At 46.2% G+C, this 27,229-nt stretch overlaps 1 protein-coding gene across 3 annotated transcripts in view; it reads right to left on the bottom strand.

Moving 5' to 3' along the window:
• Positions 1-27,229, bottom strand: part of BEGAIN (brain enriched guanylate kinase associated) — a 951,845-nt gene that overhangs the window by 752,478 nt on the left and 172,138 nt on the right. For 2 of the 3 annotated variants that reach the window (XM_078662070.1, XM_078662069.1), the window contains exon 2: positions 19,176-19,265. The exons of the other annotated variant lie outside the window; for it this stretch is intronic. In XM_078662070.1, the coding sequence (XP_078518196.1) occupies positions 19,176-19,265 (90 nt within the window). The remainder of the gene's footprint in view (positions 1-19,175; positions 19,266-27,229) is intronic. 3 annotated transcript variants of the gene reach the window in all.

Consider the following 27,229-nt stretch of genomic DNA (forward strand, 5'->3'; position numbering starts at 1 on the left):
ATGGACAGCAGCTGGAAGACCTGAGATTGGCAACTAACGTAGTTATACCAAAAAAATGGGAAACCCCACAATCTATGTAGTTCTTACAGACCTACATCGCTGCTTTATTTCGCGACCAAGGTGCTGGCAAAGGTACCAGCTAAAAGACTAGGCCTGTTGATACAACCCCTCATACATCCCAACCAGTCAGGTTTTATGACACACAGAAGTACCAGGCTGAATCTTCGTCACCTTTATGGAGTAATGCACATGATGAATAAACGAGCTGACAAACCAGTGGCATTTTTGTCACTCGATGTCCATATGGCATTCCCCACCCCCTTTTGTACCAATATGGCATTCAATAGCATTGAGTGGCCATACCTATTTGCCATTCATGCCAAACTGGGTTTTTGGTCTGAGTTTTGTGCATGGATAAGGCTCCTATATTCCACCCAGCTGGCACGGGTTAGGGTTAACGGGTCAGTGTCCAACATTTTTAAACTGCACAGAGGTACACACCAGGGCTGTCCACTCTCACCAATAATTTTTGTGCTGGTGCTTGACCCACTGCAACTTGGGTGCGGGGAAAACTTCTGGTGAGAGGCATTGATGTAGGAGGGGGTGGGAGGAACGCATTTCACTTTATGCAGATGACATCCTCCTTTACGCCCACAAACCAGCCCGGACGTTGGCGTGTTAGAAGCTAATCCATAAAGATAAATTTAAATACTTGGACATTTGGATCACTAAGTCAGAGGAGAAGTTCATGCAGCAAAATGGATATGCGCAGTTGGACAGGCTGCGGGGGATGTGGCCCACTGGCGGTGTTTACCAGTCTCCCTTTTCTGTAGAGCAGTTTTGTTTAAAATAATGGCTCTCCCTCGCATATTGTACGCACTACAGAACACACCATATCAGATATCAGAAGATTTCTTCTGAGCAGTTGAGTCAAAGCAGCGCATGTTGTTGTGGGGGAAATGGAAGCCCTAGGATTGCTTTGAATAAGTTACAGCAAGGGGTGTAGGAAGGAGGGCTGGCTGTCCCAGACATTAGGAAATATTATTGGGCAGCATAACTTATTAATATTAATGGGTGGGTCTTTTCTCCGAACGAGGAGCCGGCATACCAGGTCGACAGGCTAGCAATGGGAAAAGGGTGCTATCTGGCAGAGTTATATAGTAAAAAAAGCAATGAGACACTCCTGACACACACACAGACAGTAGATACTGTGTGAAGGAAAGCAACAAAATTGGTGGGTTGGGAGGCCAAGCTTACGGAGCAAGCCCCATTGTGGGAGGGAGATTTCCTAGGTGAGGTTATGTTATGTTATGTTATGTTACACATTTTTGTATTGCGCACAGCTGCCCCAGCTAAGGGGCGTCCTGGCGCATGGCAGGAAATATGCAGCACCTACCGGGAACACAACAGAAAAAATGAAGAAAATTTATTAAAAGAGAAAAGTTTTTAAAGCTTTACGAAAAGCTAGCAGATCGTCAAGTAACCGCAGTTCAACTGGGAGGGCATTCCAAAGCTCAGCTGCTCTGACCCGGAAGGATCGGCCACCAATCCGACACAGCCTGTATCGAGGGATCACGACAAGAGCTTGGCCCCCAGATCTCAAAGTGCGGGTAGGAACATACCAGGACAGAAGATCCGCAAGAATTTGCGGACCTCCTCCCCTCAAAATCTTGAACGCCAGACACAGCACTTTAAACTGGATACGTGACTTAATAGGCAGCCAGTGCAGCGATCTCAGAGTGCCCGAGACGGAACTCGTTCGAGGTAAGCCGACAATGGCTCTCGCCGCGGCATTCTGCACGCGTTGGAGGCGGGTGATCTCAGCCACATTGGTCCCTACCAGGAGAGAGCTAGCATAGTCCAGGCGAGATAACACAGTAGCCTGGACTATCAGCTGCCTGGTACCATGGTCAAAGAACTTCAGAATGGGACGCAACGACCGCAAGATGCCAAAACAGCAGGCCGCGCTTTTCTTCGAATGGCCCACAAAACTAAGAGCAGGGTCCATCCATACTCCCAAATTCTTTAGTTCAGTGACCGGACAGGGGACCGGGCCCAGTTCAGCGGGCCACCACCTGTCACCCCACAGATCCGCCCCCCTACCGACGATCATGATCTCTGTTTTCTTAGCGTTGAGCTGGAGACAGTTGTTCTTCATCCAGCTTGCCACCACCCTAAGTCCACTCTGGAACCTGGGGGCATCCCGGTCCGCATCTCCGCTGAGCGTAACCGCTAGCTGAGTGTCGTCAGCATATGAGACCATGGTCATGTCCCATTGCTTGACGACCTCAGCCAGCGGTCTCACGTAAATATTGAACAGCGTGGGGCTCAGCGAGGTGAGACGCCTAAGAGGCTTTAACAAATGGGACTCATAGGTATAGACCTCTTGAAAGACATCTGGAGAGGAGGGAAAATGATTGATTTTAGTTGTCTACAGTTGGAATTCCAGATGTGGTTGGGGGAATACCTCAGGTACCTACAATTGCGACATGCACTCAAATGTCATATGGCAGAAGGGGAATCGCTACTGGAATACACTCCACTGGAAGACAGACTTTTACTCGACCCAATGATAGATAAAGCTATATCCCTCACATACAGGAAACTAATAAACAACTCGCCAGACTGCATGGAGTCATTGAGGGCAGCATTGGAATCGGATGTGGGACTTCTGGAGGACAGTGACTGGGCTGAAACCTAGCAGAGGTCCCCCAGAGAAATAGCCATAAGGGCACGTTCAGGTTGATTCAGCTTTGGATACTGCATAGATCCTACACCCCAAGGACAGTACAGTATCACATTGGTCACTGTGATTCAGAGAAGTGTGCGAAAGGGTGTGGTGAGAAGGGCACATTCTTCCATATTCTATTGTCCTGTCCCATGATTCAAAGGTACTGGGGTGGCTTGGCCCAGGCGATGGCAACAGTGGTGGGAACACAGGTCCCTGTGAAAGCAAGATGGTGTATCCTGGGAGTGACGGGAGAGGCAGTCTGGCCGAAATGGTCCAAAATATGGCTTGCTGTGGCAGGAGGAGTGGCCAAAAGGAATATTGCCAGAGAATGGGGTGCGGTGGAGGCTCCAACACTAGAGGCCTTGAAAACGGATCTTGATTGGTGTCAACAAACGGAACAGACAGCTGAGGCTGCCCATGCAAATGGGAAAAGAAATTGGTGGCTCAGATGAAATACAGCAGTTAGAGTGCGGAGGCACGAGGGATAGCCCAGGTAAAAAATGGAGCTGATGAAGAAGACAGTTCTCCAAACTCTGATGATTGTAAAGGTAGTCTGTATGGGGTTTGGAAATGTGGGACCCTGTGAACTCTATTGTTTTATGTCTGAAGCATATGTTTTACGTTTAATAAAAAGAAATTAAAAAACCTATGCAGAATTTGGTGCTGTAAGCACCAAAACCTGTATGGTTTTGCCAAAAAGGTCAGAATAAATTAAATGTCTTGCACCTGATAATTTGAGAAAAACAGGATATCAGATTTTATCAGTTGCAATACATTCTCACTATTCTCTAGGGTCTGATGTCCAGCTTCGTAGCCCTGATCCTCGTCCATCATAATCCAAAGGAAATTACATGACAGTAAATACTACTAAAATGAAATGCATGACTTTTACTTCATCTTGAAGATGTGTGTGTGGATTGAAGGTTATTGTTTAGACCTTGTTCACATATATAGGTACCTAGGAATATTACTGGACAATTTGACTCACAAAGGAAGCATATCAGGTCAAGTTTAACATTTATGCAAACAAAGTTATGAGAGGCGCTAATAGCTTTAATACAATTTACAGGGATTCTCCTTAGAGTTAACATTTGACTATTGGTCAACATAATCCAGCTACTAATAATATGAACCCCAGCCTGATGGACAGAAACTGTTTTGCAGTTTTGCAATGTCACTAGTCAAAGGACACCTTTAGATTCTGAAACAAAATACTGATAAGATTTGAGAAATCTATGATGCTCTCTGCATTATTCTTCATGCTTTTACATAACCACTTTTGGACCTGCTGTCCATAAAAATGGACACTGATGGGAGCCAGAAGGTCCTGGATCGGTGGTCGCTGCACCTAACTGTTCAGATTCTATTTCAGGAAAGAGAGTCATACTCAGAAAGCAATTTAAGAAATGCATGAAGCTCCGTACCAATACAAAAGTAGAGAAAATGCATTAAATGTTCTTTGAGATCCTCAAATATTTATGGGCCTGGTGTACTAATACCATTTGCAAATCATGGATGTGCAATTGGCACGCCGACTGATGAGCTAATGTGAATGCAATTTGAAATGCAAACTTGGTACTAGTAGGTTGCAACACAAATTGACCATTCACAGGAGGTTGCAAAACAACCTGCCTAATAAATATTAATTAGACAATTTGCAACTTGCAATCCACTGTAATTGGCTGTAAATGCAGGGATGGAGACCCACAATTGAACATTTTCATTCCCAAGCAGAAAATAATGTTTTTAAAGCAGCTTGCATATGATAAAAGGATAGGTGTTTTGTTGAAAAAAATGTTTTATTTGTAAACATTTGCAGAGCAGGCAGTGACCACTGACGATTTACCTCCTCAACTCAGGGATTGATAGCTCATGAATGGTCTCAAAACATTGATACATTCCAATTAGTAGAGGTAAGCCTGGTTCAAGTCCATTCCTATTTGCAACTATGTAATGGATAGCAAAAGCTCTTTTATGAGTCGGAAAGAAGTTTTGGACTCAAAAAGGACTTTGTTACATTTTGAAAAGTAGTTCTTTGGTTTCAAACTCTGTATTTTGTGAATGGCATGGTTTGCTTGTGCAAAACAACTTTATGCATGTGGTCCTATATGTAATACATATTATAGAGCATGATCAAACTTCAGATCTATACACAAATATGTGGTAGTTGTAAATAAGCATATTTTCTTCCATCAAATTTAGGACAGCTTTGTAAATCAAAGGGTTATGGCAGAGGTTGTATGTTCTGTCTTATTTTAGACATATACCAGATTGTACTAGAACTTACAAAATAGTACTGATCCCACAGATCACTAATCATCATCACTGGTCACAGGATCACAAAGAATATATATGCATTCATGGATTAAATAAAGGATTGTATAAACAACAAAAGAGTGTGACTTCTAACAAGAAGAGCGAGCATGAAGAATCTTTCTAGATTCTTTAGGCAAGATCGACGGGTCTGGTTCAAGAGGGATAGACGCAGGTACCAAGCGGGTGCCTGGTGACGTCGTCGGCGGTGTGCCATTCTCGTCACCACACCCCTCCTGAGACCCATGGTGTGGAGATTTCTCACAACTAACATGCAATCAGGTTTCTCTGAATAAAAAGCAACCATCCACATAACTTCGATTGCACTTTTTTACACCAATTTTCACTTTCACGTCCTCAGGTCAGGGTGGGCCTTAGCGCACCCATACCACCGAGGTATAGTTTTTTTGGTCCTGATGAATGCCTGGTAAATTATACCACCTGGGCAGAAACATGTTGACCCCACTCCGTGGGAAATAGCTAAACAATTTATTCAGCTTCTTTTTCCCACACTCTGTTTTTAGTGTGTCTGATTGGCCATTTAATAAAGTTTCTTTGGAAACGATCCAGACATTTTTAAACACTTTATTACACCTTCACTTGTCATCACAAAATCCAGCTCCGCAGTAATTCTGGCGCCGCAGCACATCGGGGAGGCACTCGGCATCTCCCGGTGGGGCCCGATGATGAAGCATCTCACCAACTAGGTTGGTGAGTGAGGGCTTTCTTAAAGAATCTAGAAAGATTCTTCATGCTCGCTCTTCTTGTTAGAAGTCACACTCTTTTGTTGTTTATACTACTTTGATTGGGCGACCAAGAGTGTTTCCTTTATACCATCCCTCACTGTATTGTGGATACCAGTTAAATAAAGGATAAACTGTTTTTATTGTTTAAAGAAGTGATTACTATATAAAAACAAGCTTGAAATTGTGTAATGAATTTATGACTCTCATTTAGGTTTGCTGGAGCTGGAAATATTCACAACAGGTTTTAGTTTAAGTTTTCTTTGACTGTTCATACATTTTCAAATGTATCACATTAAGGTTTGTTCGTATCGATTTTGTAGTGTAGTCATGGTACAGAAAGGAGTGGCAAACAGCATGATTTTCTATATTTTACCCTCACGTTGATCTGTTTACAATCATATGAATCTTAAATTGAAAAATTATTGTCATAATGCATCATTTCTCATAATACCCGCATGGGGCCTATGGAATTAAACATGTTTATGTGGAGTGGACGATATAGCAATGCATCATGCAAATTATATAGCTGATTACTTATTTACTGATTTATTACTAAAATAATCCTTTGGCTACGCTATTTGTACTGTTATTCAAAATGATGCTAGATAAATGTCATATACAATATAAGGCTCGCTCTTCAACTCTTGAATGTCAGGAAATTGATAACTGACAGAAGAAGTTTGAAAATACCTATTACCATTGTAATAGCACTCACAACTTCAATCTGTCTTTAAGTTACAAAACTGTCAACAATTTTCAACCTTTGTGAAAATTGCAACAATACAAAATGATGCCTCCAAAGTAAAAGGGGCTGATTAGGTTGTCGTCCGGAAAGCAGTCCAACCGAATCGGTTCCGGAATGCTTTCCGAATGACTCGCGTTCAGGGAGTCCAACTGACCGATTATGGTGTGTCCGAACACTGTTCGGTTGGACTCCCTTTTACTTCAATGGGAGCCTGTGTTCCGAACGAGAACACAGGCTCCCATTGCAAAAAGTGGTGGTTGGGGAAAACCTTGCATCATGAGGCAGGCACCCTACGGTGTCTGCCACACTGTGCATGCATCGGAAGGGGAGACCTGTGAGTACCCCCATGGGCCCAATTTGGAGGGCCCTGGGTGAAATGGGGCCTGCTACAGGCCCCCAAAGTCAGATTCAGACAGCGGATCCGTGTCTGCACAAATGGATCGGAAAGGCTATCTGAATCTGACATCCTAAATGCTCGGCTGGAAACGAGGTCCATAGACCACTATGAATCAGCTCCGAATTACCCTATTACTACCAATGTCTTTGGGAACCGAGCCGGACAGTTTGAATGCTTTCCCGCCATCGTATTTGGTTGCTGGGAAACGTGTTCGAGTCATTCAGAAAGGCGGGTTTCGAAATGGATTCGGACTAATCGAATGCCGTTAGGAGCCTTTCCAGACGACATCGTAATCGACCCCTAAACTTAGATTCAGAAGAAACCAAATCAAAGTTGTATTTTATATTCATGTGTTGTAAAATATACCTTTTTAGTTTTTGATGTAATAATTAATGTACCTTAAGAAAGTTCGCTAAATGTATAAATTTCCCTAAGAAATAAGAAAAACGAAAATTCGATTGAAAGGAAATAATACACTTTTACAGGGAGAATTCTCTGTCAAAAAAAGGTTCCACAAACTATTTAGTAAGACATTTCACCTGTTAAAAGTGTTAGAAAGTGAACAACCTTGAAATAGTGTGATGTATCCAACCTTCACAAAATATTGCATGCATCAATTAAATTCTGCACACTATTAGTGAACATAAGATTCCAAGCAGAGGAACTAGAACTGAACAGAGTACAGGTAGTTAGGAAATTACCATATTTTGTATCCTCCCACCCCCATTTTCTCCCTATCTGTTTTGCAGGATTTAGAACTATGTGTACTTTAACCCTGCTAACCAGGTGTAAAGGGCTGTGTTCCCCTTTTCAATATATTGACATTGACTTAACCCTAATGGGCGTTTTCTCATTTTCCTACAGGGCCAAGGTATATGGTACAGAAATGCACCAATGGCATGGAAAGTTATATGTCACTTGTGAATTGCAGCACTGATTGCGCCATTTACCACACTGACAGAGAAAACATGAATTTAGACGCACCCTGTATACTCTGACTGTAACAGCACACACCCTGCTGTATGGATCTAAAAATAACCCTTTGCGACAGGTGGGAAACCTTGCTTTTAAATAATATTAAGTCACTACTAAGTAAACCTAGTCACCCACCAGGTAGGGTACCCGATATTTAAAAGTGGAACAATCGTGAAATGAAAATAGGCATGTTCCACCGCAACTAGCCCCATCAATCTATTCTTACTGGCAAGGCTGTAGCTAAATCCTAGAAAAAGTCAAAATACAGATTATAACTTTAAATCCATATTTATGAAAAATAAAGTTTAGAAAGTGATCTTTTCCTTGCCTAGTGTGCATTAGCTCTCCAACAGCTGCCCATGAATTGCTCTGCCTTAATGCAGTGGGAATATTCTCCAAGAGCAGGAACAATAGCCTGGGTTTGGGGATGTGCTTTATTTCCCCTTTTCAGGGGGACCAGTTGGGTAGACCCATGAACTTCATTAATTTGTAAATAGGCCAGACCTCTTAATAGTAAATGTAAAAAGAGATCAGCAGAAGGCATCCATTTTCACCCTGTCAGGATGTTGACTTCTCCTTAAATCTTCAGGGCAATCACATAATGTTGTCCTGCTTCTGGATCATAAGAACTCTGTGAAAGAGCTTTCCTTTCATTCCTTCCCAGGCACGTAAACAGATGGCCCTTGCATTAGTCACATCTAGGATTGACTATTGCGACGCACTTTATCTGAACACTTACAGGATTTTTCTTGCCAAATCACAACTGGTGCAAAATGTAGCAGCTAGACTGACACTAGGCATCTCTAAATACATGTCTGTCTCTAAAGGACTGCATGAACCTCGCTGGCTTCCTGTACCAAAGCTGATTACCTGTAAGGCCATGTGCATTGTTAACAAAGCACTTTACAGTGCAAGCTTAGAAGGACTCAAATCCATGTTTCAGTGGTATTCTCCAAGCATACTTCTGCGATTGGCAAGTCATAATTTATTGGTCACCCCCAGAGTGCATAGGAAAAGTTGGGGAGGCAGAGCTTTTTTTGTTTACACCCTACCCCTTCATCTGACCAGCATGAAGCTCCATTTGCCATTCAGGAAGGCCTTGAAAATCTCGGCTGTTTTCCTTGTGATTGACCATGTTATCTGGTAATGTTCAGGTATACTGTAGGGATTGTCAAGGAGTGTCTTGATGCCCATTGGCCAACTGTCGCTCTATACAAATCTATATCATATCATTACACCTGGTCTAGGGAGGCACAAGGTTTTGGCACTGCCTCAGATTTTTCATGGGTGTTGAGTGGGAACACCCACAACAACACCCATGGAATTCCTCTTTCACACAGGGTATGGCAAGGCAGCGACTTGCGCTGCCTCGCCTTACTCCTTATCTACAAGTCCAAGAAAAGTCATGCAGGGAGGCTTGCAGATATTGCTAGGCCCTGTGTGTCACCGGGGCACACAGGGATTGTAAATATGCCCCAATTCTGTTCCTGAGTGCCGTGGTCCCCCAGGCAGTGCCTAGATGGACCTCTCTTACCACCTCTTAAAAGTTGGACTTAGAATTGCTTGGACTTCCTGACCTCTGGTGAGCTGGGACCAATCACCCAAGGCAATCTGCCCATGGTGCAACTTCTCTGGGCTACCAAAACAGATTTCTTCAACATGGAACTTCTCTGAAGCAGCAAATCTGTTTCAGTGGGCCCTCAGAGATAAGGTATCCTGCCTTGTGGAACTCACCATCGGTTACAGCGTGCAACCTTATTCAGCTCGAGGATTCTGAGCTCCAAAAAATAGACTAAAGGGCACATTTCTTAGCTTTATGATGCAGTGCAACACAATGCAGCAAGTCCCCTTGATGTGCTGCATCACAGGAGGGAAAGGGCAGGAATGCACTTTATTTAATGGAACAAAGCAAATTCCTGTCCTTTCCCATGCCCTGGAGCACAATGGGGTACCTCGCGCAACAGGCACCCTTGCATTATGGTACAACGGTGCCTGCATTGCATGCAGGATTGTTTTTGTGCAGGAAGGGACACCTCTAGCACAAAAACAATCCTGGGAGGCATATTCCTATTTCTGTGTGTGCTGCAAAATGCAGCACACATAGAACGAGGAAGTAACAAGGAAAAATAGAGGTAATTTCTCTGGAAGGTGTAATATTTTGGGGCTCCCAGGTTTACAAGTTTTTGTAAACCTGGAGATGAGTCAAAACCCATGGAAGTTAAGTAGGGAACATCCATCGTGCTGCACCAATGGTACGCCTTCCCAGGGCAGATTAACACAATGCTGCAAATTGCACTGCATGCATTACTCCAGACTTTTTAAGCCACGCAAAAGGCCTTTGCGTGGCTTTAAAAATCTGACTGCATGTGCCACGTTGCATGGTGCAAAGAAGACACAACCCCAACATAAATGAGTCCGAGCTTGGAAATGTTGACATAGCAAAGGCAAAAAAAACCCTCAATCCTTCTAAAAGGAAAAGTGGCTAAGCCCAAGAAGGAAAACTCCAACCACTCATGCACCAGCCCAGGCTTTGAGGTACACAATGATTGATGCAATCAGGCATCATAGAATCTATTAGTTTTCCCCAGGGTATTGATGTGTGACCTAATTGGAGAACAAGCAAATACAATAAAATATCTGGAGGAGAGTTGTGTCTCAGAGTTAAGCAGTTAGGTTAGGAGAAAATGGGACGGTGTTAATGTAAATCCTGTATCACAACTTATCTGATCCCTGATGTAGTAAAAGTTGAAATGAGGTTAGAGGCTACTGCTCAAGGGAAACAGCATATCAAGGCACTAACTTTCAGAGGATCACAATAGATATATAAGGCAGTGTGAACTTTCTGCTGACAACCAAGCCTTATGCACTTGGAGTTTGAAGATCCTAGTGGACAGGAACGTAAACTAGAAGGAACGACTCCACTTTTTGACACTGATGGTAATTCTTGAGTTGTTTCAATTCAGGTTTCAGAGGCCCTACCCAGCTGGACCTCTGCAAGATACAAACGATATTCCACCTTTCAAGGTCGAGGAGACAGATAGAGCTCCAGGCCCAGGCGAAGACCCCAGAGGTGCCCTGGTTAATTTGGGGAAAGAGTTTCTGAGGCATGAGGTGAAGTTATCCCACCTACAGACCACAAGAATTCTCAAAAAGTGTGCTCACGTCACTTTACAAGGATGGCAACATGCCTGCTTTTTTTTTCTATTGGACATTAGTTTTGAGTATACATTTGAACAGATAAATCAGTATATTGGAAACGAATTGTAAGTTGTTTTTCTAGGGCAGTATTGCATATCATTAATGACTAGATATATAATTGGAAAATACTATCAATAAAGAAATCTACAGTTCAGTAATCAGTACAATAAAAACGATGGGTTTAAAGCCACATTTGAATCAGTAATTTTTAGAGAAGACAAAAAAAACAAGTGGTAGTACTCCGGGAGGAATTGACTGGTGTGGTAATACAACACCAGGTAACACTTGTAATCATGCAGAGACCTGTTAACACTGAGCACCAAACAGAAGTAACACTACACACTACTTGTAATGTCCTATTACTTACCGGTAATCTTCATTACTCCGGGTCCCGTAGTCCTCGACACCTTCATACTAAACAAGTGGAGATGACCATCTCCCGACAGAAAAAAACAAGAGGAATGCTGGGACACTAATACTGCCCCTCCCCCCGGGAGTACATAAGCAGTACTTACCCAGCAGACCTCCTGTACTAACAAGCCCAGACAGGAAGGCCGGCCGCCCGGGAGGGAGGGGCGTATGAAGGTGTTGAGGACTACGGGACCCGGAGTAATGAAGATTACCGGTAAGTAATAGGACAATACCCCCAGGTCCCTCCGTCCTCGACACCTTCATACTAAACAAGTGGAGAATACCAAAGCAGAAACCCGGCCTTCCGCACGCACAAGCACACCCAGGAAACCACAACAAAAGCAGCCACCCAAGGGAGCACCGAGAAGGAGGAAAGGAAGACCGCAGGAAACATCCGGCCAGCAACCCAGAACAGGACAGCAGGGACAAGGGCCGGAGAGAAAGAAAAACCCAGGGCTCCAAATAAAGGAGGCCGCCAACCCGAGCAACCGGAAACCGGGACCCGGACCAGAACATGAAGACCAGCCAAAACAACCCACCGGAGAAGATCGCCCAGGCCAAAACCAGCAGGAAGGCGCACAGGGCCAGGCAGACCCACCAGGAAGACGAGACAACCCGGAAGAAAGCCAAAGAAGAAAAGGCCAACAGAACGCAGACACAAGCACCCAGCCCAAAAAGGAAGGAGAAGCACAGGCCAGAAACACGGCCAAATTCCCAAAAAGAAAGGACTCGAGCTCAAGAGACCCGAGGAGGAAACCCCGCCGAGGAGGCCCAGGAAGCAACAGGCACCCAGGAGCCGAACAGGACCGAGAACCCGACCCAAAAGACAGGGATGGGGAAGAACCCCAGAACTCAGCCGAAAGCCGACCAAACAAGGAGAGGCCAACAAGACTGGAAACCAGCAACAAAGAAAACTCAACCAGGTCGGGAACAAAGAAAGCGACCACAAGCCCAGAAAACCCCAACCCCAAAGGGAAGGAACACAAGGCAGGAGGGGAGCACAGAGCAACTGGGAAACCCCAGCAGCCGCCCAACGAGGCATAGAGGGCAGCACAAAGAAGGCGCCCAAAAGACACAGGACCGCCCAGGAACCCCACACCCAGGCCAGGCAAGCAGCAAGGGCAGGAGCAGCGGGAAAAAGAAAGCCCAGGGAGCACAGCACCCAGACCACAACCACAAGGCCCCAACCCAGCAATGCCGGAGAGGAGCCAAGCAAACCGCAAAAAAAGAGGCCAACAAACCCCAACAGAACCAGGAAGCCAGGACCAGAGCCAAGCAACCCGACCACGCAGGAGGAACAGCAGGCCCAAGCAAACCCCAGAAGAAGAGCAGAGGACCAAGCAGCAGGAAACCACAGACAACCCGCAGCTAGGAGGGAGGGACCCGCAGAGGCACGAGCACCACAGAACAGCACCCCAACCATAGATGGAGGGGCAACCAAACAGACCCACACCGGGAACAAAGCCCGGGAAAGCAAGGGAGGAAGGAGCGAGCCAGGACCACAGAACCAGGAAAGAACCCGGAAAAGGCCGGCAACAAACCCCCAGAGCAGGCCAAAAAGGGTCAGCACAGCCCGAAAACCCAGAAGGCACAGCCCGAAGCCACACACAACCAGCAAGAAGCCGGCAGAACCGCAGCCACAGAACACCACACAGGCCCACAACACCGGGAAAACAAGCCCGGGAAGAGAACCAACAGCAGGAGAAGGCCCAGAAGGAATCACCAGTAAGCGGCCCCAACGCAGAACACCCCGCCAGGACCCAAAGGGACACCAGCAGGGAAGCAGAGCCCAAAAAGGAGCCCAACAACCAGGAGTGGCACGCCCCAGCCAAAACCTCAGCCAGGCACCCACCAAGGGAACCAGACGAGACCAGAACAACTCAGGGAGCAAACACCCCCAACAGGAGACGGACCCGGAAGCCAACAGCCCCCAGCAGCCCCAGAAGGCCAGGCAGGGACCAACCCAGCCCGACCAAGCATAACACAGAGCAGACAGCGGAGCACGGGGACAGCACACCAACCCGGAGAACAGGAGGCATGACAGGAACCGGCAGCAGCCCGGAGGCCCCAGTCAGGAACAAACCAGGCAGGCACCCCGGCAGAGACAGGAGGGGCAGACAGCCAAAAGCCAGCCCAGAGGGAGCCAGCGCAGAAGCAGCCAGGCCAAGCACACAGAAAAGCCCCGGACAACACCAGAAGCCCCAAGCGGGAGCAAGGGAAGCCCACACCAACAAGAAGACCCAGGCAGGCACCACAAACAGGCACCAAGCAGGGAACAGACGAGAACAGGAGCAGGCAGGGCCAAAGCAGAACCGCCGAACCCAAGGCAGCACAAGCCACCCAAGCGCAGGCAGAGGGGGCAGACCCCCCCAAAAAGCCTCCGGCAAGACACAGGCAAGCACCCATGAGCGGAACCAGGCACAGCCCAAGGGACGGGAGGAACAGGACCAGGACAGGAACCAGGAGCCCCAAAGGCGACCAACCACATAGAAGCCAGGAAGCGAAGAACCAGGACACCCAAGCGGAGCAGAGGCCACAACAGCCAGCCCGCAGCTGAGGCAAGGCCACAAAGGGAAAACAGCACGGCAGGCCAACCGGAACCAGAGGAGCCCACAGGACCCCACCCCCGCAGCGGCCCGAGGAGCAGGAACACCGACCCACCACCAGGCGGGGTAGGCATCCCGAAGCAGAGGGGGAAACAGAACGCACCCACCACAGGCCGTCGCCAAAGAAGAGAGGAACGCCACGCAGCAGAGAGCAAGGAGCAAGCAAGCACGCAGGAAAACCCCAACAACACAGGGAACCCCAGGAGCAAGCAAAGGTAGAGCCAGCGAAAAAAAAGGAACCAGCCACCACAGAGGCGACCGGAACCCACGCCAACCCGAGGCAAGCCACAAACACAGAAGGCACACCCGTCACCACCCCAGGACCGGCACCAGCAGCCGAACAGAGGACCCACCAACACCGGACATCAGGATAGCAGCGGCTGGACTCGAACCCACGGGCAGGAGCGCCAGCGACACCAGAGGCACAAGAAGAACAACGGAGCCTAGTGCCCCGCAGCACCTAGAAGAAAAAAGGTGCGGGTGAAAACAGCCAGAGCGGGGGCCAACAACACAACAAGGCCCCCACCGCAAATGTGAGAAAAAACACACACATGCAGCAAAGGAACAAGACACCCCAGCGCACCACGCCACAGAAGGATGCCACATAGACCCTCCAAAAAATTGAAGGCAACCTAGGGTGCGCAACACCCCGAAAACCCAACCCCCGGCTCGAGCAAAAAGCCCAGGGCACATGCAAACACAGCACAGGCCACTGGAGAAAGCCTCCGTGAAAAGACAGGAACCGTCAGAAAAAAGGACGAGCCAGGGAAAGGCGGGGGCACAGGAGGAGACCAGAAGGCACAGCCACACCGAAGGACTAGCCCACTGGAGTCCGGCGCCCAAGACCACACGGCCCGCCAAGGACACCAAACCGAGGGAACAGGCACAAACACTCAGCAATCTCCAACCACACTGACAGAAAGTGAAAAACACGAGCACAGCTGCAAGGCGGGGAAAAGAGCAGCCAACAGAGGGCAGGGAACAGGTAATGGCCCAGTATATCGAACTCAGAAGGATGAAAGGCCGAGTGGAGCTGCCGGGAATTGAACCTGAGACCAAGATCCGAACACAGGACCCTGCTGCGGAAGCATCAGTCCACTGAGTCATCAGACCCCTAAAAAAGGAACGTCCCCCACACAGCTCCCATGGATCCACAGGGACTGAAGAAACACAGCCCCGGACCCCAGGCACAAACCCACATCGAGATGACAGGAATGAAGCAGAGGACACCAGAGGCGGCCCCCGAACCAGACAGCAGAGGCCCCCGCATACCAGCAACAGGAAACATTCCAGCGCTGCCAGCGGCACGGGAAGCATTTATAGGCCTGTAGGCGCCAACAATTCTCAAAGTTAATGCTCGTTCTGGTTGCGCATTGAACCGAAGGCAGGGCACTTTCGAAAGTGAGGTCTGCGAAACAACATATACATCCACATGCCAATAATGTCATTGTATTAAAGAGAAATCACTGTCTTGGAACGAGACTGTCAGACAATATTCGCAATCACCGCAGATGACACCAGAGGCCGAGCGGGGGACCCCGCAGCCCCCCCACCCTCCGGGGCAGGAAGAGAAGTGCTGCGAACAGAGAGCCCAAGAAGCGAGGCTAGGAACCTCCTGCTGCCAGCGCCGGGCCCCTGAAACAGAAAGAAAACGGGACAAGAGCGCCAGGCAGAAGAAAAAAGGGATCCCGAAATCGGGACTCACCAGGAGGGGGGGCCAACCCCAGGAACAAGGCCCCCACAGCACCGCCGAGCAGAAGTCCATCAGGAGCCCATCCAGCAAGGCAAGGCTCCCCGGCCAGGCTCGGGAAGCCCAGCCCGCGACCCGGAAGCAACCGGGAACTCCAGCACCAGCCACAAAGGGCCGGTAGGTGCAGGCAGCACACAGCAAAGCCGGGAACTCTCCAATCCAAACACCGGCTCCAGATAAAGACTGACTCCAAGCAAGCCCGGCAGGCCAGGAGGCAGTCCAGGGAACCCCACGCCCACACAGCCAGGCAGCAGGGCGGGGGGAGAAGAGAAGCACCGCCACTCAAGCCCAGCAGGAGCAGCACCAGCACACCATCAACTCTGTCGACAGACAGAAAAAAAGAACAGGAGGTCTGCTGGGTAAGTACTGCTTATGTACTCCCGGGGGGAGGGGCAGTATTAGTGTCCCAGCATTCCTCTTGTGTTTTTCTGTCGGGAGAGGGTCATCTCCACTTGTTTAGTATGAAGGTGTCGAGGACGGAGGGACCTGGGGGTAATGAGTGCATAACTATGGAAGGAAGCACAGACCTAATCTAGATAACCAAACATAATTCTGCCCTTAATCCAAATAATCTGGCATTTGTTTGGCAGTAAACATTGCTGACCTTGCACGGTAATTTACAACAATGTGGCAACTTTCAAAATGCCAAAAGAATGCAAACGATTTCTTCTCTCGAAAGTTTGCTATGCTCTGAAATATTGCCTGCTTGAATACCGAGCATGTAAACAGTGGCTCCCACCCCAGTGATTTACCACAATTTGGCAAGCGGTCCCCTGCTTCAGTGATTGCTTGGCTGGCTCGACTGAATAGCGCTGATGCTAATATACGCTGCAGGGCAGGTTCATTTATCAGTAGAAAAACAGGCTGCATAATTTAGCAGGTTTTCAGTTTTGACATACCGCAGTGGCGTGGCTTGCTATGATAATAACGTGTTATATTCTCTTCAGCTTGCCCAGAGTAGCAGCAGCGCTACATCGCAGAAAGAAAATAGACTTCTCCTAGCGAATGGGTGGACAAATGCAAACATCCCCTGGCATCTGTTCAGATTTAACATATGCAGAACGGGCTGGAAAAGCAACAACTGCACCTGTAATATCTGGAAATAAAACGTTCTTAGAAGCTCCACACATGCTCTGTTGAAAACACTGCATTTTGCACGAACCACACGATAGAAAACTGCATTATGCCGAACATTAAAACAAATAAAAAGAGCTGTGAATTATGGGAAGGCAAAAAACATGTGATCAAGTTTTTGGGACCTACTATCGATATTTTCATGAACAAATGTGTGACAAAGTGGAAATAAACATAGTTTAGAGATCATGCATATTCTAACACTTTATTGGCGTTCTACCACAATACAGAATTTTTAATATCGATTTGCAACAACATCAACTGCAACTACAGCATGAAGGTGAGCATGTATAGGTAAGTATAGATTTACTATTCTTAAAGGCAAATCTACTTACTTTGACAATTGTTTTTTTTTAAATTTGTCGGTGGTTTTTGAGAAATTAGGTTGAGTGGGCTTTAAGCAATTTACATTTTTGTAAATCTTTGCAAGCTGAAATTTGCAGATTATTCAGAATCCGGAATTAGAAAAAGGGAACTGACTGGATGAGGTCCTTTTTTTTGTCCAGTCAAGATATCATTTGCTGTCTCAAAATATATATATTTTTTTAGTGGGAGTCATTTCAGCATGTGGGCCTTAGTTCCCGTGTCTTAAATATATATATAAAAAAAGATTATATTAAGGCTCAGGGTAGGCACATCCCTAACCCTCACTCAATAGTTGATAGACGCTTAGAGCCCCCCCTTCAAAGTTTAAAAAAAGCCTACAAAATCACGAGATTTTCGAGTCCCTTTTCAGACTCACCAATCCTTGGCACCAACAATGGCAGATTGGGATTGCTGTACTTGCTCAGCAGTGCTGCCCCTTGCTGCCATTTTAGGTGTAGATTATTTGCGAGTCAGAAAACAGAAGGGTGATTCTCCGGCAAGGTTCAAGGCACAAATTCTACTTAGGATTCATAATTTGGAAAAAAAAAATAAAGGCGCGGCCAAAGGCCAGTTACTATGGCACCTCCCTAATGGATAGCGGGGGTTACCCACACAGCTCTGACTATGAATGGCTGTTGCCCTTGCGCACCAGTAGATGTCCTCCCACAGTGGGTTGGGCGCATGGCCTGGTTGCAAGCAAGTTCTTGTGTCCAAGCCCTGCAGCACACGGCCAAAAGCTGTGCGCATCATGGGTGGACCATTTACGGTGAATTGGAAGTAGGAGCTGGTTGGAGGTCAACCTCTGCTTTCAGCCACGGTCCATACAGGTAGGAGCATTGGGGCAGGGTGGGGGGGGGGGGAATGACGATGGGTGTAGGCGAGGGAACATTAAATAAACAATTAATTTTCCCTCACTGTCTGTCGAAATCCCCCCTACCCCCACCTCCCCACCGCTCTTCTCTGCATGGGCCATGGTTGTCTGCTTTTAACTTCCCCCTGTACACAGCTATTGGCTGTGTGCACTGTGATTGTGCTCCTCATGCCGAGTTGGGCACCGGCCCAGACCTTTGTTCCTAAAGCCAACTCCGCTGCACCAGGCCAAAGGCTGGGAGCACCAGGATTTGTAAAATTCAAACACCATAAACAAAAGATAAAATTCACTGAAAAACACAACTGTTGTAAACTGAGTTATTGTTCTGCCTCAAATGCTTAAAACCACCAAATGTGCCCATGTTGGTTTTCAATGCAAAAATCACATGCCATAAATCATGGCATGCTCTAAACCTCAATTGGCCAACGGCACGAAAACAAAAAAGAAACATCAAGCCCTTTCTCCTCACCATGGCAGTACAGCCCTTAGCCAATGGCATGTTAAAAATAAGGCTGTCTGGAAAGAGCAAAAGGTACAGGGCTTTTTCAGATTTGTGTTCTCTGAACTATACCTGTCCTTTAAGTGGGTTTTATTCAATGATATATATATATATATAGATATATATATATATATCTATATATATATAGATATATATATATATATATATATATATATATAAAATCTACGAACGGTAAATCTGCACTTACCTAAATACATGCTACTTGACAATATAGTGTTTTTTCAAATTACAGAATATATTTTCGTGCGGGTTGATATTTTATACGTCTATATTCTGACTGACATACAACATGTATATTGGTCCCCCAAATGGGAACTACTAATGGATGCTTTGAAAAACATATACAAGACAAGGTACTGTTGTCACGTATTAAAAAATCTGTGTAACATGAAAAACATGTATTTGTAATTACCTGTCCCAGAGGCTAGGTGAAGACTTTGCGTGCCTGCCCTGGAGAATTCTAGGGTTCCATAGGCAGGATGGCACCCAGGAGTTTCGCACCCTGCAGCATGAATAGAGGATAAACCATGGCTTGGTGTAGCTCATAACAAATAATTGAGAGGTCACGTGGATGACCTTGAAACCCTGCACACATGTAGGAGTAATGCACATTTTAGCCTTCAACATGCAATAATATACAGCATAACCAATGGCACTGACACGAGGATTGTTCCATCACAAAGGGATTAGCCCCAAGATCCATGTCAGCCTAAATGTATCAGACCTTTATTCAAAGATCAAAGCATTTTGAGAGGTAGATGCCTGTAGTTGGTAGGCCAGTTCCGTACCACAGAAGGCCCCGCGTCATAGAACAGAGTCAAGTAATATGTTGCAGTTGACATGGAACCCATTAGAAAAAGGCTCGAAGTTGCCATCATTTAGAAATGAATAGAGTTGTGACACAAATGTTAGGCAGAAATTAAACAGAGCCTACAACCACAAAATACCAATGGGCAGATTAATAAATATATCCGCTGAGATACCAATGGGCAGATTCATAAATATATGACCTGTATGAATCGTATTTGTATACCTCAAACCCAGCTACAGAGATGTTGTGATAGATGTGTTAACTAAGAAAAGCTTAATTCATCCCTGTGTTTGGACCTAGTTGATGTCTTGCTAATTCGATTATATGTTACAATGCCACTCAGGCATAATTTATGCATGTTTTACTACATTCAGATTCATGTATACAAGTATACATTTGCACGCACTTTTGACTGGATCCAATTTTTTATGTGTGAAGTTAGGAATGTGTAGGTTGTAGAATTGTTATTTTTTTCACCCGCTATAGTTTTCATGGGAAATAACTTAACAAACACAACACCTGTTTCCACACATACCTAAAAAAATAGTACACCAGCATACATGCACTTTACCGCACTTTTTGAACAACTTATTCCAAATTCATTAATGTGTGACCGATGTTCTTATATACTTCGCGGAATTATTTTTAGTATATTTGATAGATTTGATATTAACGTCTCAATTTGAATTGGCATCATCAAATGATAAAAGCATGTTGAAAATGCATTAAAATGGATACAATAGGAACCTTAAGCTTACGATGGTTGGGAGATGTAATGCCATCAAAATGATTTTTCTGCCAAAGATTTTAGATTTCTTTAGGGCTATCCCCTTGACAATATATAATGCCTGGTTTACTGCAATGAATCAAGTCTTTTCTAAGCTTATCTGGGCTACTTGTCGACCTCGGAGAGCACTTAAATTACTAACTATGCCTAGAGACAGAGGCGGGGGGGCAGTTCCAAATCTTCAATTATATCATTGGGAAGCAAAGCTACAGAAAATGGAAATATTGCTCAATGAAAAAGACTACATTGAGGTTAGGCTCCTCTGTTTCTCCCTTTTAGTTGATTTTGGGAACAGAGGCTAAAGGGTGCCTTTTACGGCACATAGAATTTAATTACCTCAAAAGGGTTCAATTAAAATTTTTAATTTGTGCTTTTAAGGTGTGGACCTCGGTTCGTAAAAACTCGGTCTTGAGCGGATTAATGCTTACAAACCAATATATAAGTATAATTGTTTTCCAAATATTTTTAATGATGGCCATATGAAATGCTGGTATGATAAAGGAGTCAAGATAATTGGAGATCTTACAAATGAGTCTGGGCTGTCACTGTTTGACGTCATAAGGGATAAGTTTGAATTAGACAATCAACCGTTTTTTAAATATCTCCAAATAAGAGATTTTATAAGTAAAAAGATGAGAGGCCACTGTGGCTTTTCTAGGGTGAGGTTGGTGGATGAAATACTTAAAGGTTCAAGTACTTTAGGGGGACTGGATAAAATTCTGATTGAGCTAATACCTGACGATCTGGCCAAACATATAGATCGATGGCAAAATCTGTTAAAGATTGAACCTGGCGAGATAGAAGACTCACTATATTTGGCCCAGACATCTTTCATTGCGGTTCATTTACAATTATAATGCTTTAAAACATGGTTTAATTTGTATATTAAACACCTGCCAAAATTGGTAAATGGGGTAGAGGACCAGTTTCTACTTATCCCCGATGTCAATATCCTGCAGCAGACAGTATACATATGTTGCCACATGTCCAGTTGTAGACACTTTGAAACACAGTGTTAGCAGTATTTTGGCAACTATGTTGGGCAGAGAAATTGACTTATCACCTCAATTGATTCTATAAGGGGTGGGGTGGCCTCTTCCTTGAGCCAGTCCTTTCTATTTATTGCTTTGACAGTTTTTAGATTATGTTTAGCTATGCATTGTCTCGGTCCTGTTACCCCATCGGGCCAACAATGGCTAGAAAGACTTCTTGCAATATACAGGTTTGAAAGAGCCATATATTATAGAAAAGGCCGCAAATTACAAGCTAAAGGGTTGGCTATTTGGGCACCTCTAATGAATTGGTCATATCTGAATTGTGAATAATGAAATGTTTAATATCCTGCTTTACATTTTATCTAATTTTTAATATTTGACAATGAAATCTATTTTTTACTAAGTATGGTTCAGCTATGGGGGGGTGGGAGTAGGGAGGATGGGAGGGAGGTGGATAACATTACGTACGTTTTTCTGCTGTCTGCTCAATCTGATTTGTTTATATGAGAGAAAATGCTAATAAAGATTAATAGAAAAATAAAAAAATGAATACAATAATACCAAATATCTGTTAATAGTGACATAATCGGGGAGCATTCATTAAAATTGCAGACAGAGGACGCCACAAACTTTCTTCTTGCCGTGAGGGGAACGGCTCTCTCCTGTTGGTAGCGCCGCGGCCAGGGCAGGGACCACAATCCCCAGGTGCCCCGGCGCCCACTGCGCACGAGTGACGCTATTGCAGCGCCCGGAGGCGCTTGAAATAAGAGGAGCGCTCAGTGGGAGCATTCATTAAAATCGCGGACAGAGGACGCCACGAACTTTCTTCTTGCCTTGAGGGGAACGGCTGTTGTTGCACACGACTCCTGTGCTGTCCTGGTATCGCTGTGAGGGGAACGGCTCTCTCCTGTTGGTAGTGCCGCGGCCAGGGCAGGGACCACAATCCCCAGGTGCCCTGGCAGCCACGGCGCACAAGTGACGCTATTGCAGCACCCGGAGGCGCTTGAAATACGAGGAGCACCGAGCGCTCAGTGGGAGCATTCATTAAAATTGCGGACAGAGGACGCCACAAACTTTCTTCTTGCCGTGAGGGGAACGGCTGTTGTTGCACACGACTCCTGTGCTGTCCCGGTATCGCCGTGAGGGGAACGGCTCTCTCCTGTTGGTAGCGCCGCGGCCAGGGCAGGGACCACAATCCCCAGGTGCCCCGGCGGCAACGGCGCACGAGTGACGCTATTGCAGCGCCCGGAGGCGCTTGAAATACGAGGAACGCCTCTCGCCCCGCGAGTCGCGCGTGGGAGAGTGCGGGCGAAGCCCGGGCCCGTTTAAGCCCGGTAAAGACCGAACAAGGACGGGACGGGCCACCCCACCAACATCTCCTGTAAGAACGTAAGGCGCAAGGTTAGTGTCAAGTTATACCATTGTTTGTGTGGTCCATATGGACGGGAGGAGTAGTAACCTCATAATAGAGAGTATGGCGACTTCACCAGAAGCAGCCCTTAATGGCAGAAAGTCTACAGGAGGTTCTCTAATGGGAACACTTGATAATTTTTTGATTAGGGTATCGTCAGCCCTTGCCAAGGATATTGAACTTACGGAAAAAAGACTATCCTTGGATACCCTGTTTGATAAGCGATCATCTTTGGGGAATCTGGCAACAGCAAGATCACCGTTGCCTCTGCAGAACGATATCCAGGGATCACTCCCTCCCTCGGGGGTGGTGGAGATCATTTCTTCTCCCCACCTAGATCTCACTGACGAGCTAAGCATGTCTTCATCTATGTGTTTGCTCCCCCATCCTGGTGCTCGAAGAGTTCCCTCACCTAACATCAAAACTCGCTCAGCCTGTAACTTAAAATCAGGCCCGGCACAGTTAGAAGGGGGGATGTTAGCGAAAAGCAAACGTCCCGGCCCACCGATCCAAGCTGGGGGAAGGAAAGCAAAGTGTGCCAAAAAAATTGCTCCATAGGAGGTCGCAGTAGTAATGTCACCTGGTAGCCAAACTCAGACTGTACCACCTATTAATGAAGGCCATGGAGGGTCACAGGTACCTGTGAGGAATGAGTCACATTTTGATCTGGGTCAACCATTTTGGAAAAAACTGGAGGGAACCATTAAGAAGCTATGCAACCCAATTTATGATTGGTTGGAGTCTATTGAAAATAGACTGGTGTGTTTGGAACTCTCGTTATCAACAGTCCAGAAGCAGATTGGAACACATGTAGTGTTCCAAACTCTCAACGAAAATCACCAATAGCTCAAAATCCATTGGATTCTTCCACTTCTGGGGGGGCCAGAGTGTCTGAGGCAGCCAATATGGTGCCTTCTTTGGCACCACCGCCATCTACACTGCCAGGCATTGGCAACATAGTGGGGACGGAGCGAGTGCCTCATGTTGCAGAGAATAGACCAGCAGCAACCTTGTCAAATCCATCATTAGGGTGTGTAACAAGTACTGTGGCTACCTTACCGACTATTGATCTCCCACCAGAATCAGCACCATATGTGGTAGTACTAGTGGGAGTACCTCCAGTAGCCCAGGGCAGGCGAGAAACCTATGGGGAGCTGAAAAATAAGTGTGTCTTCTGGCTCAACAAGTATCGTCCATTACCACCGAACATTCTTACAGAAATTCTGTTCGCTAGGAGAGTGAACTGGTTGGGAAGGAGCCCTAAGTCGACTGAAGGGGACTGTATCATTATTAACTTCAAAGACTGGAGAAGTGTTAATTACATTTGTAGCTGGCCACGATCTGATCGGTCCCCCGAGATACAAACTCTCCCCCTATCATATTTCTATGGCCCTAGGTTACCCATTGGAAGGGACATTTTTACACTGGGAGAGCCAACTAATGCATGTCCTTTGGATAATATAAGGCTGTTTAATAGGTTTGAGGCTTTGTCGGGGTTGGGTGATTGTGACTGACGCTATGTGCCCCAAAACTCCGTATTAAGTGTTGTGTCTTCAGTCACAGGTGAGGATGGGTGTGATAAGAGGGTAGTTGAAGTGACTGCCCGTGATTGCAGACACATAGAGAAAGGTGCCTGCAGTTCTAGCATGATAGGTACTGGAAACATAGATGAGGCATCAGGAGTGTGATCAATCTCCATGCAGAGTGAGGAATACCAAGCACCCGAGAGTTCTCCAGATTCAGGAGAATTAGTTTGTGGTCATGCTGGGGTGGTATGTCAAACATCGTTCATTTCATGGAATGTGACGGGTGTGTGGACTAAACTTAACTCACCCGCCTGGATGGAATTTATCGATAAATTTGACATTTGTCTGCTCCAGGAGACTTGGGCGATAGATCCTGTGTTTAAAGAGGGCTATTTAAATTTGTATGCCCCCGCAGGTAAAAACCACCCAGGTCGCCCTATGGGGGCGTAGTTATTTGGGTCAGGCAGAGTCTTAACTGTCATAGCCACTTACTTCCCGGGCCAAACTGCGATATTCCTACCGTTAGGCTTTGCTTCCCTTCGAACTTGAAAATAAACATCTTTACTGTCTATGCTAGGGGTCTCCCAGGAGGTAAGACATCCGAGGTGGTAGTAGCCTTGGATACAATGCTTCAGGCAACCCCTGGAAATGTATTGCCAATAATAACAGGTGATTTTAATACCACATTCGAGCCATTGGGCCCTGACGATATGCACCAAACAGATGAAGAGGATAGTAGATGGGGAGTTCCCCAGCTTGACACTAATCCCATAAGAAAATGGACAGAGGCTGCAATTCAATTGAAGGGCCTCTGTATGGGGCATCAGTTGAGGGCAGCTAATGGCCGTACACCATCGGATAGAATGGGCAAGGCAACGTTTGATAATGGTAATAGAGCAAGTCATATAGATTATCTACTTGTTCCTCTCAAGTTGTGGTACACCCTTTTTGATATGGAGATAGTGGACCGAATTGAGAGTGACCATAATCCCATCACCGCTGTGTTTAATTTGGGTTTAAAGAAGGTGGACGAAATGTCTAGGGGACCCATTGAGTCGAACTTAGTTCTAACTAATGATGAGCGCCGCCTAAAGTGGTCCCAGGTAGTAGAACATCAGGACATCATTACAGAAATTGAGGCTGGCTTGGAAGGTGTCCTGGTGACTATGGAGGAAGAATATAGTCATGGACTCCCGTATAGAGTTTTTAGGGATGCCCATGATATTTACTTTATTAGTCTAAAAAGCTACTTCTGTAAGTCTCGTCAAGGCAAAAGCGTGCAAATTCGTAGAGCCGAGAGTTGGTATGACGGCTCCTGTCGTGAAGCCAGGGGGGAGTTATCCAAAGCATTAAAAACAAAGGATCCAAGTAAAGTAAAGGCGGATAGAGCCAACTATAGGCACAAACAGTTTACTGCTAAAAAAGCATGGGAAGAGTGCAGATGGCAGGACCTCAAAGAAGCTTGTAAAGCTAAGAAACCAAAAGCTTTTTGGGACCTTTTTAAATGGGATAGGGATGGACAACATGAGATCCCCCAAAATATTGTTGCCCAAAGTGCATGGGTTGATTATTTTAAACCACAATACGCCGCTAATGAAGCAGGTTGTACCGAGGAAACGCGTGTCCACGTTTTCTATAATGAAGCAGTATTCACGGTAGGAGATGTGGACAGAGCATTAGATCTGGTGACCGCGGGCCGTGCACCTGGAATGGATTGTGTCCCCGCCGACCTGTTTTTACACAACAAGGGAAGATGGCGGTTGTACATTATGCATTTGGCAAATGCCATTGCCCAGGGGATGGAAGTCCCACAATCATGGAAATGTGCGGAAATAGTTCCGGTATTTAAAAAAGGGGACAAGTCACTAGCAGGCAATTATAGGTCCTTCAACCTGATCGACTCTGTCCAAAAAATCATGGGACGGCTGGTCTTGGGAAAAATCCAGACATGGATGGATGATGATAACATCTTGAGTCACCTCCAGGCTGGGTTTCGTCCCAAGACCAGCACCATAGACCAGGTCTTTCGATTCAATATTTTATTTTGGCGCACTGTGGTTTTGGACAAAAGTACTCTTTATGCCGTTTTTGTAGATTTAAGGGCGGCTTTTGACTTGGTGCCCCGCAACAAACTGTGGCAAGTGCTGTAGGAACTAGGGATGCCCCCTGAGTTGCTGTGTTTGGTCGCCCGGTTACATGAGGGTACGTTTGCTCGGGTACGGTGGGGGTGCCAGGGAGATGTCACGGAACCCTTCCCTGTTGAGACGGGAGTGAGGCAGGGTTGCGTCATGGCGCCTACCCTGTTCTCTCTTTTCGTGAACGGGGTAGCGAGTTTTCTCTCCTTGGTCCCGACTGATGCCCCTGTGATGTGTGGTGAGGGAGTCCCGATCCTCATGTTCGCGGACGACACCTTAATAATTTCTAAAACTCCCAGTGGCCTTCAGCGTGCCCTTAAGTGTTTTGAGGACTTTTGCCTAGAACGGGGTTTGGAAATAAATATAGCCAAAACCAAGTATATGGTCCTTACTGACCGCAAATTTACTGGGTGTGCCAAACCCTATAGAGGGAGGATATACATGAACAACTCCCCGCTTGTGCAAGTTGAAGCTTGTACCTACCTGGGGGTTACCCTTCAGAAAGATCTGGGATGGACTAGCCAATTAGATCTAGCAGTCCTTAAGCATCGCCAGCAGGCAGGTATCCTTCTTAAAAGGTTTAAGTCTTCTGAATTAAAACCCATTAGCCCACTGTTAGAAATATATGGGATGAAGGTACTAAGTTCGGCTCTTTACGGAGCTGAACTATGGGGTTTTGAAAAACTAGGGAGTCTGACACTAGCAGAAAATGAATTTCTAAGAAAAGCGACTAGTGTCCCGGCAAGTACCCCGCTGTTACCTTTAATGTGGGACCTTGGGAAAAAATCTGTCCAAAATCTT

The sequence above is a fragment of the Lissotriton helveticus genome, chromosome 9, assembly GCF_964261635.1.
Source record: "Lissotriton helveticus chromosome 9, aLisHel1.1, whole genome shotgun sequence".
NCBI lineage: Eukaryota > Metazoa > Chordata > Amphibia > Caudata > Salamandridae > Lissotriton > Lissotriton helveticus.